Source organism: Cheilinus undulatus, linkage group 19, assembly GCF_018320785.1.
Source record: "Cheilinus undulatus linkage group 19, ASM1832078v1, whole genome shotgun sequence".
Taxonomy (NCBI): Eukaryota; Metazoa; Chordata; class Actinopteri; order Labriformes; family Labridae; genus Cheilinus; species Cheilinus undulatus.
The window spans coordinates 38576447-38590239 of NC_054883.1; the positions used below are offsets into that span (position 1 = coordinate 38576447).

The window sequence follows — 13793 nt, forward strand, 5'->3', positions numbered from 1 at the left end:
GAGAAAAGTGGAAAAACAGGGAGAAGCATGGCAAAAAAATGCCAAAAACAGCAAAAATATGGCAAAAAAAGGAGTGTAAAAGTGACTTAATTGGGCATAATGTCAGCAAAATGGTCAAAAAGCAGCAAAGAGTGGCAAGAATGGTGAAAACAGGGGCATCTAATGGCAAAAATAGGATAAATGGGAAAAAAAAATTACAAATAGCAAAAAGCAGGATAAAAAAGGCAAAAAAATGGTGGCAAAAATGCTATAGAAGTAGTAAAAATTGGGCAAAAGGTGGCAAAAAATGGCAAAAGTGGGCTTAAAGCAGTAAAAGTGGATTCAAAGTGGCAAAAATTGATTAAGGTGGCAATAGAAATAAGTTAAAGGTGGCAAATAATGGTCAAACAGCAGCAAAAAAGGGGTAAAAAGGGGCAAAGTAGACATAAAATGGCAAAAAGTGGGTGAAAAGTGGAAAAACAGGGAGAAGCGTGGCAAAATGGGTAAGAAGTTACCAAAAAAATGAGTTTTAGGTGGCAAAAAAACTGCCAAAAAACAGCTTAAACATGGCAATAAAGGAGTGTAAAAGTGACTTAAATGGGCATAATGTCAGCAAAATGGTCAAAAAGCAGCAAAGAGTGGCAAGAATGGTGAAAATGCTGAAAACAGCGGCATCTAATGGCAAAGATAGGTTAAATGGGCAAAACAAAAGAAAAAATTACAAATAGCAAAAAGCAGGATAAAAGAGGCAAAAAAACTGATGGCAAAAATGGGATAGAAGTAGTAAAAATTAGGCAAAAGGTGGCAAAAAATGGCAAAAGTGGGCTTAAAGCAGTAAAAGTGGATTCAAAGTGGCAAAAAACAAATTAAAACTGCTCCTGTTCCTGAGCCCGTGTACAGAATCATGCCTGTTTTTAAAGCAGTGCTACCCAAGGGCCAGGAGACCATGGGCATCAAATATTTACCTTCAGTTTTGTCCCTTCACAGATTCTCTGAGTCTTTTGATGATATTCTGTACTGTAGATGATGGGATATTCAGAGTATTTGCAATTTTACATTGAAGAACATTTTTTGGATGAAATGGTAAAATAGCTCTGTATCAACATCTGATATGCTGTTTGTGTTCTATTGTGAATAAAATATGGGTTTGGCAAATCATTGCATTCTGTTTTATTTACATTTTAAACAGCACCCTAACTTTATGGAACTAGGGCTGATGAATGCAACAAAGTAAAAACCAGTACAGAGCACATTTCCTTAATTTGACTTTATTCTCCCAGCATTAAAGTAGAAATACTCGAGTGGTACAGATGATTGCCTCGTGTCATTGCAGCTGTATTTGTGCATCTTGCCATGTTGAACAGAAAGCAGTAGCAAAACGATGTGATCAGATCTAAAGCAAGTATTGTGAAAAATGTGGCACTTTCTGTGTTGTAACATCACATCCAGGCCTGACCTCAGCGGACCCTCAATCTCTGATCGACTGTTTTCTCATTCACATGCCACACAGCACTTACAACAAGCAGGTAACCATGGATACACTGCACTGGAAACCTCATTTTCACTCTCTTTTTCATCAATAGACTCACATCTTTCTGTACTTGTTTGGAAATGTTTCCTCTCGATCATCTACTTCTAATTTTCTATCAGTGAGACTCTCTCTCTTCTTCATTTTTTCACATGGATCAGCATCTTTTCTGCAGCATCATTGTTCTGACTACAATGGGACAACTCCCAGTGGGTGGTCGCCATAAAAACCCAGAAGCCATCTTCCATCATCATCCTGTGCTCACACAGTGGTGATCTGGTCCACTACTCGGGTGCTGTCGTTCATTTCAACACACTCCACTTCCTGTCTCTGCCCCTCCCCCTCCGGCCCATGGCCCCGGCTCTTTGAAGGTGGGAGGAAGGTGAGCAGGGTGGGCAGGAAGGCGAGCGTGTGCAGGGCTGAGCAGCCCGCTGTGAGGGTGAGGCAGCGGAAAAGTGTCAGAGTGAGGTTGGAGCGTACGGAGCCGACAGGCACTAGGGCGGCGCTGTAGCAGATGAGTGTCTGTAAGGAGGGGACTCCGTGTCTTTCTAGCGCCACTCTCACCCAGCGAGTCCGGCTGTCACCCCGACCTGAGGCGAAACCGCAGAGAAGGGGGCCGCTGCAGTCCGCCGAGTGCCCCAACGCTGATATCAGACACAGCACGGACATGCAGTCCAGCTCCACCCCCCACAGAGTCATGAAACCTAAAACTCCAAACTGCACAGAGAGCAGGGTAAGGCCGAGCCACACAGAAACAAGCGGCTCCACGACTGCCAGCGATGACAAACCCAACAGAAAAAGCACCGCCAGCAGTGAGTGTCTGAGAGGGGAGCTGACCGCCGCAGCGTAGCGGTCCAAGTACACAAATGAAGGGTTAAAAATGATGAATCTTACACGGGATGTTAGTGACAGACGTCTCAGCGTGTCCAGCAGCACTGACATCTCCTCTCGCTTGTTCTCCGTCGTCTTCGCAACAAGGAAGATTCTAGACGCGGCCACCTCTGGCTCCTCCCCCTGACCGCGCTCTGCAAAAATAATGTCATCTGCAAAGTGTGCAAACTGTGGCTCACGTAGGAAGGAGTGGCGGAGTGTGCGGGTGAAATTCTCCCGGGGCTGGCTGGTGGATTGGTTGCGGTCTGACAGGTAGTTCAGGTACGCTTCGAGCCAGCTGATTCGCTGGAAGCCTTTGGCGTATTCCAGCAAGTCCCGCTGCACGGAGGAGTTCCAGTAGGGGGCGCTTTCATAGATGTAAAATCCAATGACAGGGGAGTAGGAGCTGAAGTATCGCTGCTGGGCACGGGAGTACAATACTGTTGCTGTATCCATGGCAACCAGGGCACTGGGGTCAGAACCCTGGGTCACCTGCAGACAACAGAAAAGTATCATAGAATGAAGAGTATGGTTATGATTTAATAACATAAAAGATGTTATCAACACCACGAAAAAGTTAAAGAGGTGGGAAGGACATGCTGCAATTTAGTACTGTAGTAAAAAACCAGAACTACTGCCAGGTGGTTATATGCCTCAGAGACCTTGCTGACTATTGATGGTGTTCTGTTGTATGTCTGGTTATGTTTACTTTAGCCTAGGACAATGTTACTCAACCTTTCTCAACCAAAGAGCCCAATTGTTGAAAAATACATTTGCAAGAGCCACAATCTAAGTGGTGAAAAGTGGCAATTAAGATAAGTCAAAGGTGGCAAAAGTGGTCAAAAAGCAGCAAACAGTGGGAGAAAAGTGGTGAAAAGGGCAGAATGTGGCAAAAATGGGTATAAAGTGACCATAAAATAAGTTAAAGGTGGCAAAAACTTGCCAAAAACATGGCAAAAGCTTAAAAAAGGTGGGAAAAACTGGCAAAAATCAGAAAAAAGGTGGGGAAATCGGTAAAAAGTGACAAAAAATAGGCAAACACTGAAGGTAAAGTAGCAAAAATGGGGAGAAAAAGTGGCAAAAAAATTAGTTACAGATGGAAAAATGGTCCAAAGTAGCAAAAATGTGGCAAAAGATGAGTGAAAAGTGACTCAAATGGGCAAAAATCAGAAAAAAGGTTGTAAAATGGGAATTAAGCTGATTTTAACTGCAAAAGGCAGATTAAATGGGTGAGAAGTGGCAAAAATGGGCAAAAACATGTGTTAAAAGTGACAAAAAGAAGTGGAAAAAATGGGGAGAAAAAAGTGGCAAAAAGGGCAGAGATTGGCAAAAATGGGTGAGATGTGGTTAAAAAAATGAGCTACAGGTGGCAAAAATGGGCTAACAGTGGCAAAAAGGTGGGAAAATGGGCAAAAAGCATCAAAGAGTGGCAAAATGGGAAATAGGTGGCATTTAAATGCAATGGGCGAAGAGTGGCAAAAAAGGCAAAAAAGGGGCAAAGAATTGCAAAAGTTCAAAAAGAAGTGGCAAAAACAGGAATAATGTTTCAAATTAAGACACAAAAAAGCCAAAAATCATCACAAAAGAGCCAGGTGTGGCTTCAGAGCCTCACGTTAAGTATCACTGGTCCAGGACTTATGATTGCTAAAATCCTCAAGGATTTTCATTGTCAATTTTAATTCAGGCCTGGTCAGTTGAAGGAGCATATGCTGGTTCAGCACTTCACTTTGTTAACCTTGGTCCTGTTCTGCTCTGGCCTTCTGATGGCCTTCCTCCAGCCCATACCCCATCTGTCCAGGTATCCTCCCAGCTGCCCCTTCTATGATGCATGTGTCTTAACCAGCTCACCGGGTGCTGGGCACCCCGTATGTGGTGAGCCCACCAGTTTCTACATTGAAAATAGATTTACCTAACCTGGCACGTAAGATGGATTTGTTTCACACATCTCATAGACAGCGTTTGGGAAAGGGCAGAGGCTTTGGAAAAAACTCGGAGGGTGATTGGATGAACATTCTGTCTGTCACATCTTTATGGGCCAATCAGAGCAACAAAACATGTGACGTAGCCGAGCTTTGCCCCTTACGAAGGGGTAAACCCCATACAGGACTGCATAGCGTGAACCCTGGCAACTGTAGACATGTCAGTACACGAAATTTTTTATTTTTGAAAAGAAAACAACTCAGTCAGTGTTATTTTTGGCATTTATTTCTAATTGAAGTTTTTAAATGAAATGTATTTTAGTTTTAGTAACATTTTAGTCATTTCTACCCTTTTGAGTTTTAGTCTAGTTTTAGTCCATAAAAGGTCCTCACATTTTAGTCTTTACTTTTAGTCCAAGCATTTATTTTCTTGCCTAAATCTGGTACCAAATCATGGTAGTGTGTTCTCTGCACTCTGCTAAACCTTGGGTCCCTGCTTTCTACAGCTGAGAGGCAGAATAGATATAGATGCATTGCATTTTGACAGATTTACCTACAGTGGAGAAATGTCACAGATTTTGAATGTACGACAAAAACTAAATTACATTTTAGTCTAGTTTTAGTCATCCTGACAAAAACTAAACTTATTTTTAGTCATCACGGATCCATTTTTGGTAGTTTTAGTCTAGTTTTTGTCATAGGAAAAAGGCTGTCGACGAATATTTATAGTCATAGTTTTAGTTGACGAAATTAACACTGGACTCACTGCTGTCTTTTGTTCTTCTTTTAATGAAGAAATGTCATCAAGTTGTGATAAATCTCTTCCGCTATTACTCCACCAGCTTCTTGTTGCTGCCCAAAAGTACTGCCCCTTGTCTCTGATTGGTCCTGTCACTTTCTAACCAGGCCCAAACGGTTCAGACGGGAGCTTTGCAAGATGGATTTTTTCACATTTCACATTTTTTTCTCTGGCATGCAGTGCTTAACAAATTTATTAGACCACCTGTCATATTTTTTGACCATCCAGCATCATGAAGTGCTTTAATGCAGACTCTTTTTTTCAGTAAGCTCTCTCTGTTTTGCCATTTTGAACAGGAATGAGGAATTTCAAACTTAATTCACCTTTTTATACCCAAATTTAAGCCGGCTCACTGGGCTTCTCTGAGAAGTCAGAAATTAATCAAGCATAACATTCAACCACTAAAACAATTTTTCTGTTCAGGAATGCAGGTAAATAACTATAATTTGACACATTAATCAAGAAATAATAATGTGCTTTACTATTTTTTCAGGGTTTTTTTGTAAATCAGTAAATTTGAAAATTCATGAATAACAATAATAATTATATTTTAGCATTAAAAATATCATTTGGGTTAAAGAGCTTCTACATATTGGTGTATTAACCATTGCAGAAACATAAAAAATGATTTTGGTAATTACCAATGCTGTTAATTTAGGGCAGCTGTGTCATAAACCTTACTTTGGGTGGTGGTCTAATTTATTTGTTAAACACTGTACATTCTGACCCATGTTTTGGTCCTGACCCACCAGTTAAGAACCACTGCTATTAACCATTCAGTAAGTGTTTTTTTTTTTGTTTGTTTGTTTTTCATGATTTTAGGTAATATGTGCAGATCTAATTTTGACAGTCTGAGAGAAGACAGAGCCTTAATTCCCCCCTGAGATCTCTGAAGCCCCCCTAGGGGTCCTGGACCCCAGGTTGGGAACCAGTAATTTAGGACAATCCAAAAACTGATTGATTGTGCCAGTACTTTCTCGTATGCATAAAGACCATATAAAGATGCTACAGTATGGTTGTATATGTATGGTTGCAGTGACTTTAAACCTCCAAAGTCCTATCAATTCACCCCAAAGTCCAAGCATGACTTTGAGCCAAATTTTGCAAAAGTTCCATAACGCATTCTTGTGGGCACAAAATTTAAGATTGCAGAGACTTTGACCATGTATGCTGGAAATCTAATGAGTTCATCCTTCTGTCAGAGTAGATATTTGTGCTTAGTATGAACAAAATCCCTAAAAGCATTCTTTCCTTATTGTGTTAACAAGGAATGGTCATGAGCCCAATGGCCTTGACCTTTGGCTGCCTATGACCTTCAAAATCTACTTTCTAAATAGAAAGAAATTAGGCTGTACTCCTTGCATTTTGTTCTTACTAAAAGACTTCTGTATAATGTGTTTCATAAAGGTTTTATTCTAATTTAATTCAATATATTGGGAACCAATGGCCTGGACAAACAAATGGATGCACAGATGGACAACCCCAAAGTCTTAATGCCTCCAGCCCTGGCTTTTGCCTCACCTGTAAGAAGCCCATCAGTCCAAATGAGATGTAGACCAGATACAGAAGAACCACAAAGGGTTTGACATAGGTGTTAGTGATCCAGTCTCCATAGCAACGCCTCACACACCCCAGCAGAAGGTGTGAGTCCTGAGGATGATTGTCTGTGTGAGCAGCTGGAACTGCTTGTGTATGCTGATGTGAGTGGGTGGAGTTCGCCACATGGCCGTGAGCGTGCACGGCGGTGTTGTTCACTGTGTGAGGGTGTGCATGTGGATGTGTATGCGTTATGTTAGGGTTTGGTGTGTTAGCGTGTCCGTGAGCGCCCCCATGTGGCGGGTTTTGGGTGTGAGTCTCTTCCTGGTAACGTGTGTACATCAAACATCTGTACCAGGCCGGTTTAGAGTCCAGGCGATCCGGTTTGGGGACCCTTCGGCAGAAGCAGCCGTGTCTGTAGCCCGTCTCGAGGTACCCGGTGAAGACGAGACAGGAACTGTAGAAGGACAACATGTAAACGTAGCTGATGGTCACGGACAGGGCGGCGGTGCGGCAGAAGAGCCGGACGGCCTCCATGTTAGTGAGCGGTGAGGCGGCGAGGCCGAGGGTCATCAGGTGGAGCATGGTGGAGCCGGAGAAGCGCAGCATGACGTCCTCGAAGACGCTCGCAACACGCTCCTTTACATGCTGGTCCTCACGGGTACGTCTCCATGACGACAGCATCTCAAAAGAGCCAAAGAGTCCATGACCTGATGGGAAAGAGACGGACATTTAAGTTTGATAGTCTTTAACACTAGAACTGCCAGTGGGTCAAATTTACCCAAGGCTATTCCAAGAAGAGTGGAGGCTGTTGGTGAAGTGATCCAGTATGTCTGCTCCCATCTGTGGTGAAGATTTCAGATTTCTTTAGGAATTTTTTTGTGTATTAAATACTGAAAGCTTTTGAATTAGTTACAAATCTAGTTTGTGTGACTTGAATCAACAAGAACATTGTAATGTAGTTTTTTTGGTAAGTTATGTTTGCCATTGTACTCATAGGTGATTGGTGATTGGCTGAAGGAAACCTGATCAGGGAAACCCCAATTGATGCAAACAAAAAAAGTAAAAGAGTGGGACTATGCAGAACAGGCTTGTTCTACAAAGGACACATTCTGAATCTGATTTAAAGATGCTGTTTTAAATGGTTACAGCTAATATTAACCTCCTGATACCTGAGCTTTGGTTTGTACTGCAATTTTCATTTCTCCCACTCATTTAGGATCAGGACCTGATAAGTAAACCTAAGCCCTGTCTTTAAACAGGAAGTAGTTTTGACCAAAATGTGGCGTCTGCATATGGAGACAGCAGGCTTGCAACATTTTATTTCACTTATTTTTTCTCAAAATTTCAAGTGAAATTACACAATAAATTCCAAGGAACCCCCCCCCACACAAAAAAATTATAATATCTAAAACATCTTAACAAAGTCCCTAAAAATTTCAGAAAAATACAGGAAAATGTAGAAGGAAATTCACTACCCAAATTTCCGATTAAATTTCCAAGTACCCCCAAGAAAATTCCTGAAATTTTTAGGAAAATTCCCTAAAACTTAAAACTTCCATTTAAGTTCCATGGAAAAATTCCCAAAAATCTCCGAAACATCTTAACAAGGTCCCTAAAAATTCCATGAAATTTCAGGAAAATTTAGAAGGAAATTCACTACCCAAATTTCCCAAACAAATTTCCTTAACTTTGAAAATTCTAAAATTACCAAAAAAGCAAAACATTTCCAAGTACCCCCAGGAAAATTGCTGAAAATTTTAGGAAAATTCCCTAAAACTTAAAAGCAAATTCCACTAAAGATTTCAAAGCAGAGTCACAGAAATGTATAAATAAATTCCATTTAAGTTCCACGGAAAAATTCCCCAAAATCTCAGAAACATCTTAACAAAGTCCCTAAAAATTTCAGGAAAATTCGGGAAAACTTTTAAGGAAATTAACAACCCACATTTTCATTCTAATTCCCAAAACTTAATTTCCACAAATTCTCCTGAAAGTACCAAAAATTAAAAAATCAAAGCATCCCCCTAGATAATTCCTAAAAAAGGAAAGGAAATTATGTAGAAAGCTCAAGCAAATCATCTCAAAATATCTAATAGCAGAGTTGATTCTAATCTTTAAAGAAAGTCAAAATGTGACCGTGTCCTCATATGTGCATGCAGGGTCTCAGGAGGTTAATGCAGCAGTTCTCCATCTATTACAGGAACAAAAATCTGAGTCCCTGTAGAAAGACAAGCAGAATCATCCCTCAGAATTCATGATGGCATAAAAAGTGATTAATAATGACAGCTTGATTCCTTTGTTAGAATATTTTAACTGCTTTTCACTTAGCTTTGAGTCATTCATTTGGAGGAATCACAACACAGCAAGACAAAGTGTTATAACTCAGTGTGCCTGCGTTCAAACAACCTCTCTGCATGATGTCACACCTCAGTCCTGTTTGAGACATGGCAGATCTAAGACGGCATGGAAATTCAGTTTTCTGGTGACTTCAGCGGTCTGATTACAGTGGTTGGAACACCTCAGCAGCAGTATGGGAGAACATATAGCACATTATATAACCTACAGTGTCCATTACTGATGATTATAAGAAAAAGAGCACGTTCTGATGATGCATGCACAAAAACAAGTTTTAAACGTCACAGACACATTGCACCACTGAGTAGAGGTGACCGCACCATCATGTCTAGTATGTACATTCACATACATGTTATCATATGTGCACCAGATGGTTGTAACTGGTTTCCTCTTCCATGGTTGCCATAGCACCCGTGAGTCACTAGTGGCACAGTAAACCCCACCTCCCTCCTTTCCAGTGACCTCACCATGGCAAAACACTTAACACCTCAGCAGAGGCACAACGTACCGACACTTCAGGCGTGGGTGCAGCCTAGAAAGTCTGTGATTTGTGTGATTGAGATCGAAGGAAGCAGACAGTGAATGACAGGGAAAAAAGGTGTGGAGGTTAATGTTGCAGAGAGAAGAGATGAAGGCTGAGGACAGCACTTACTCAAGGATTTGGGGATTTTAGCAGAGCTTGAGACAGGCTAATGTGTGCACAGAGGAACACATTAAGGCCAGGAGAAAATACCCATTAGAACAGGATGTGTCCTTTGAAAGAACTTGTTCTGTCCTTGTCATGCCATAAAGTGGATTTAAGAGACCAGATACCCTCAATTTTAACTGCTGAGACAGGAGAGGCTGCATGCAGACAATCAGGAGACACTGGTATTACACAATGGTGTTACACTGAAGGACGAAAAATGTGAATTTGGGCACTGGAACTGCTCAATAAGAGGAGCGGTCACCCCTATATACTGATTCTATGGTCCTTGATAGGGCTGAACGATTTGGGAAAATAATCTAATTGCGTTTTTTTTTTTTCCCAATATTGTGATTTGATATGCAATTATTTCTAAAGTTCCTTACTTCATGTATTTTCCAACAAAAATAATCAATAATTCATACTATACTATAGCCAACACGATATTAGATCAAACTAGGGCTGAACAATTTTGAAAAAATATCTAATTGTGATGATTTTGACTTCTTTTGCAAACTGGATGTGAACTGTTGTATCAAAGGGAATGATCATTTTTATATAATTCTAATATTTAACGAGAAAAACATTAAAAATGAAGAAAATATATTTTTTGTACACTATTCTCAAAATATGCCACTTGAATGATTGCATGATATATAATGCATAATGTCTCTGCTGCAAAAAAAAGTTTTAAAACTGGTGTTTTGACACAAACTTCAGGTCAAAGAAATTTTGCACCTTCTGCGATTTGAAAATTGCAGCAGGCCATATAGTGATTTAATCTAATTTGTGATTAATTGCCCCGCCCTAGTCCATGACAGACTAGTTGCAGTTCTACTCCCAATTCTGACACTGTTTGTTGCACGTCATCCCCCACACTTGGCTCACATTCCACGTCTCAGTTCAGCTGTTTTTATGTCCCAAAGAGCCCAAAAATAATCTTTAAAAAAGCTTAAATTCTGCAGAAGTTTCTCAATAATGATCCCAAACCCATTGATTTTAAACTAAAGATGTTGTAAAAAGAGAGAAATAAGAAAATATTACTTAAGAGGAGCTTCATAAGTGGCATCTTAGAATATCAAATACACCCACTGGCTACTTTATTAGGTACACCTTGCTAGTACCAGGTTGGACCCCCTTTTGCCTTCAGAACTGCCTTAATTCTCCATGGCATATAGTTTCAATAAGGAGCTGGAAACATTCCTCATAGATTTTGGTCCATATTGACATGATAGCGTTACTCAGTTGCTGCAGATTTATCGGCTGAACATCCATGATGCAAATCTCCTGATCCACTGGCTCCCATAAGTGTTCTACTGGATTGAGATGTGGGGACAGTGGAGGCCATCGGAGTACTGTGAACTCATTGTCATGTTCAAGAAACCAGTTTGAGATGATTTGAGCTTTATGACATGGTGCATTATCCTGCAAGATGTGTCATAAAGGGTTGGACATGGTTAGCAGCAATACTCAGGTGGGCTTTGGCATTCAAACGATGCTCAGTTGACACTGAGGGGCCCAGAGTGTGCAGAGAAAATCTCCCCCACACCATCACACCAACACAAGCCTGAACCGTTGATACAAGGCATGCTTTCAGGTTGTTTACTCCAAATTCTGACCCTACCATCTGAATGGCTGAAACTGAGACTCATCAGACCAGGCAACATTTTACCAATCTTCTATTGTCCAATTTTGGTGAGCCGATGCGAAACGTAGCCTCAGTTTCCTGTTCTTAGCAGACAGGGGTGGCACCCGTTTTGTTCTTCTGCTGCTGTAGCCCATCTGAGTCATGGTTTAATGTGATGTGCGTTCAGAGATGGTATTCTGAGTTATTTAGTCTGAGTTATTTGAGTTACTGTTGCCTTTCTATCATCTCCAACCAGTCTGCCCATTCTCATCTGACCTCTGACATCAACAAGGCATTTTGGTCCATACAACTGCCAGAATGGAGTTGAAATTACACTCTGACCGTTTAAATCAACTCTGAAATGTTGAACCCAGAAACTCCAGTTTCTGGTGTCTGTCATCCGCCAAATCCATCTTGCAAAACTCCAATCTGAAATGATTGTGTTCTGTCTGTGAACAGATCTGACCAACCAGCATCATTTAAAGAGAACGAGGTAGTAGTTTTAACCAAACTGATAAACAAAGCTATAGGCGGGGTTTAGTTGTACTGTAAGCTGTTACTAATGTCTGTCACCAGTGTAGGGATTAACTTGGATGTAGAATAGCTGCAGTTTTATCATAACTGGACTGCATTTCTTTATTAAAACAAGAGCAAAGAAAGCTTTTCTTGGTGAAAAAAATGTTTTCGCAACCTGCTTCATCACTTTGATTGGCCCATAATGAATCTGACAGAGTGTTGGTCCAGTCACCCTTCAAAAAAGTCAAGCTGTCTCTCTTGTTAATATAAACGTGAGTAACATAAAAACGTTGTACCTCTCATTTAATACGTGCATCATGGAGCAGATTGCCCTAAACCAGTGAAACCCCCTTTGTGCACAGCAGAAAGTTACTGGTCTGGAACAGGCTTCTTTTTCCCACATCAACACTCAGGTTTGTCTTTCCTGCCAGCTTTCCGACCTAATAGGTCCTGTGTGACCACACTTCTGTCTTATTATGAAGAAAAAGATGAAAAATGTCCACACAGAGCCACATTTTTCTCCTCTCTCATGCTCTTTCTCTCTCTAATGTGTAATCACATCCTTCCCTCTCCTCACACTTCCTCCCACCTTTTTTCTGTCTGCCCACTTGATTCTGAGAAATCCTCACTTTCCTTTCCTCTAACTCCAGTTTAACTTTGTTTCCCACAAAGACAATCCTTCTGCAACCCCAGTCTTGGAGTGATATTTCATCTAGCCCCGTTTTAGTATCCATAACCCTGTTTCTTCTACTCTCTCTGCAGTTATTTTAGGACCCACAGCAGCTTTTCCTCCTCCACATTTACAGAGTAATTATGGTATAGAGTGTGCGTGAGCGCTTACTCACAGCACGTCCAATAGCATTTAGCCTGCAAGCACTCCAGAAAAACTGTAAGTACGCCTTCACACATATGGCACTCAGCATGAGTTAACTACTAGTTTGATGAATTCCTGATTGCAGTTTGTTTATCTTTATTTCTCTGTATTTTCTTCTTATTAATGTTGTACAAACAAATCTAAGAAGTGAAATGTTTAACTCCATGTTTTACATGCAAGCTTGCAGATGCAATAATAAAAAAAGTCTCTAGTCTGCTCTAAGGCAGTGTTACTCAACCCTGCTCAACCAAAGAGCCAAGTTGTTAAAAAAAAAAAAAAAACACCTTTGCAAGAGCCACAATCTAAGTAATGAAAATGGGTGAAAGTGGCAATAAAAATATGTTAAAGCTGGCAAAATAGGTGAAAAAGCTGCAAAAAAAAGTGGCCAAAAATGGGTGAACAAGGGTAAAATAGGCAGAAAATGAAAAAAAACTGGGTGAAAAGTGACAAAAACTGTGAAGAAAAAGTGGCAGAAATGGGTGAGATGTGACGATAAATTACTTACAGGTAGCAATAATGGTTAAAAATAATAATAATAATAATAATAATAAAATTTTAAATAGGCTGCAAAAACGTGGCAAAAAAATGATTGAAAAGTGACTAAAATTGGCACAAAGCGGCAAAAAGGTGGCCAAAAATGAGTAAAAAATTACTAAAATTGGAAAAAAGCAGCAATAAGGTGGCCTAAAATGAGTGAAAAAATTACTAAAATGGGCAAAAAGCAGCAAAAAGGTGGCCTAAAATGAGTGAAAAATTACTATAATTGGAAAAAAGCAGCAATAAGGTGGGGGGAAATGAGTGAAAAATTACTGATATGAGCAAAAAGAAGCAAAAAGGTGGCCTAAAATGAGTGAAAAATGACTAAAATTGGAAAAAAGCAGCAATAAGGTGGCCTGAAATGAGTGAAAAATTACTAAAATGGGCAAAAAAGCAGTTAAAAGGTGGCCAAATGAGTGAAAAATTACTAAAATTGGAAAAAAGCAGCAATAAGGTGGCCTGAAATTAGTGAAAAATTACTAAAATTGGAAAAAAGCAGCAATGATGTGGCCTAAAATGAGTGAAAAATTACTAAAATGGGCAAAAAGCAGCAATAAGGTGGCCT

The 13793-nt window shown here is 40.3% G+C and overlaps 1 protein-coding gene across 2 annotated transcripts in view; it reads right to left on the reverse strand.

Moving 5' to 3' along the window:
• Window positions 1-1260: 1260 nt before the first annotated feature.
• The window catches only part of ptchd1 (patched domain containing 1), a 31480-nt gene continuing 18947 nt past the window's right edge, over window positions 1261-13793 (reverse strand). For both annotated transcript variants that reach the window (XM_041813823.1, XM_041813821.1), the window contains exons 4-5: window positions 6617-7341; window positions 1261-2869 (exon numbers count right to left, since the gene is read on the reverse strand). In XM_041813823.1, the coding sequence (XP_041669757.1) occupies window positions 1769-2869; window positions 6617-7341 (1826 nt within the window). In that variant the 3' untranslated portion in view covers window positions 1261-1768. The remainder of the gene's footprint in view (window positions 2870-6616; window positions 7342-13793) is intronic.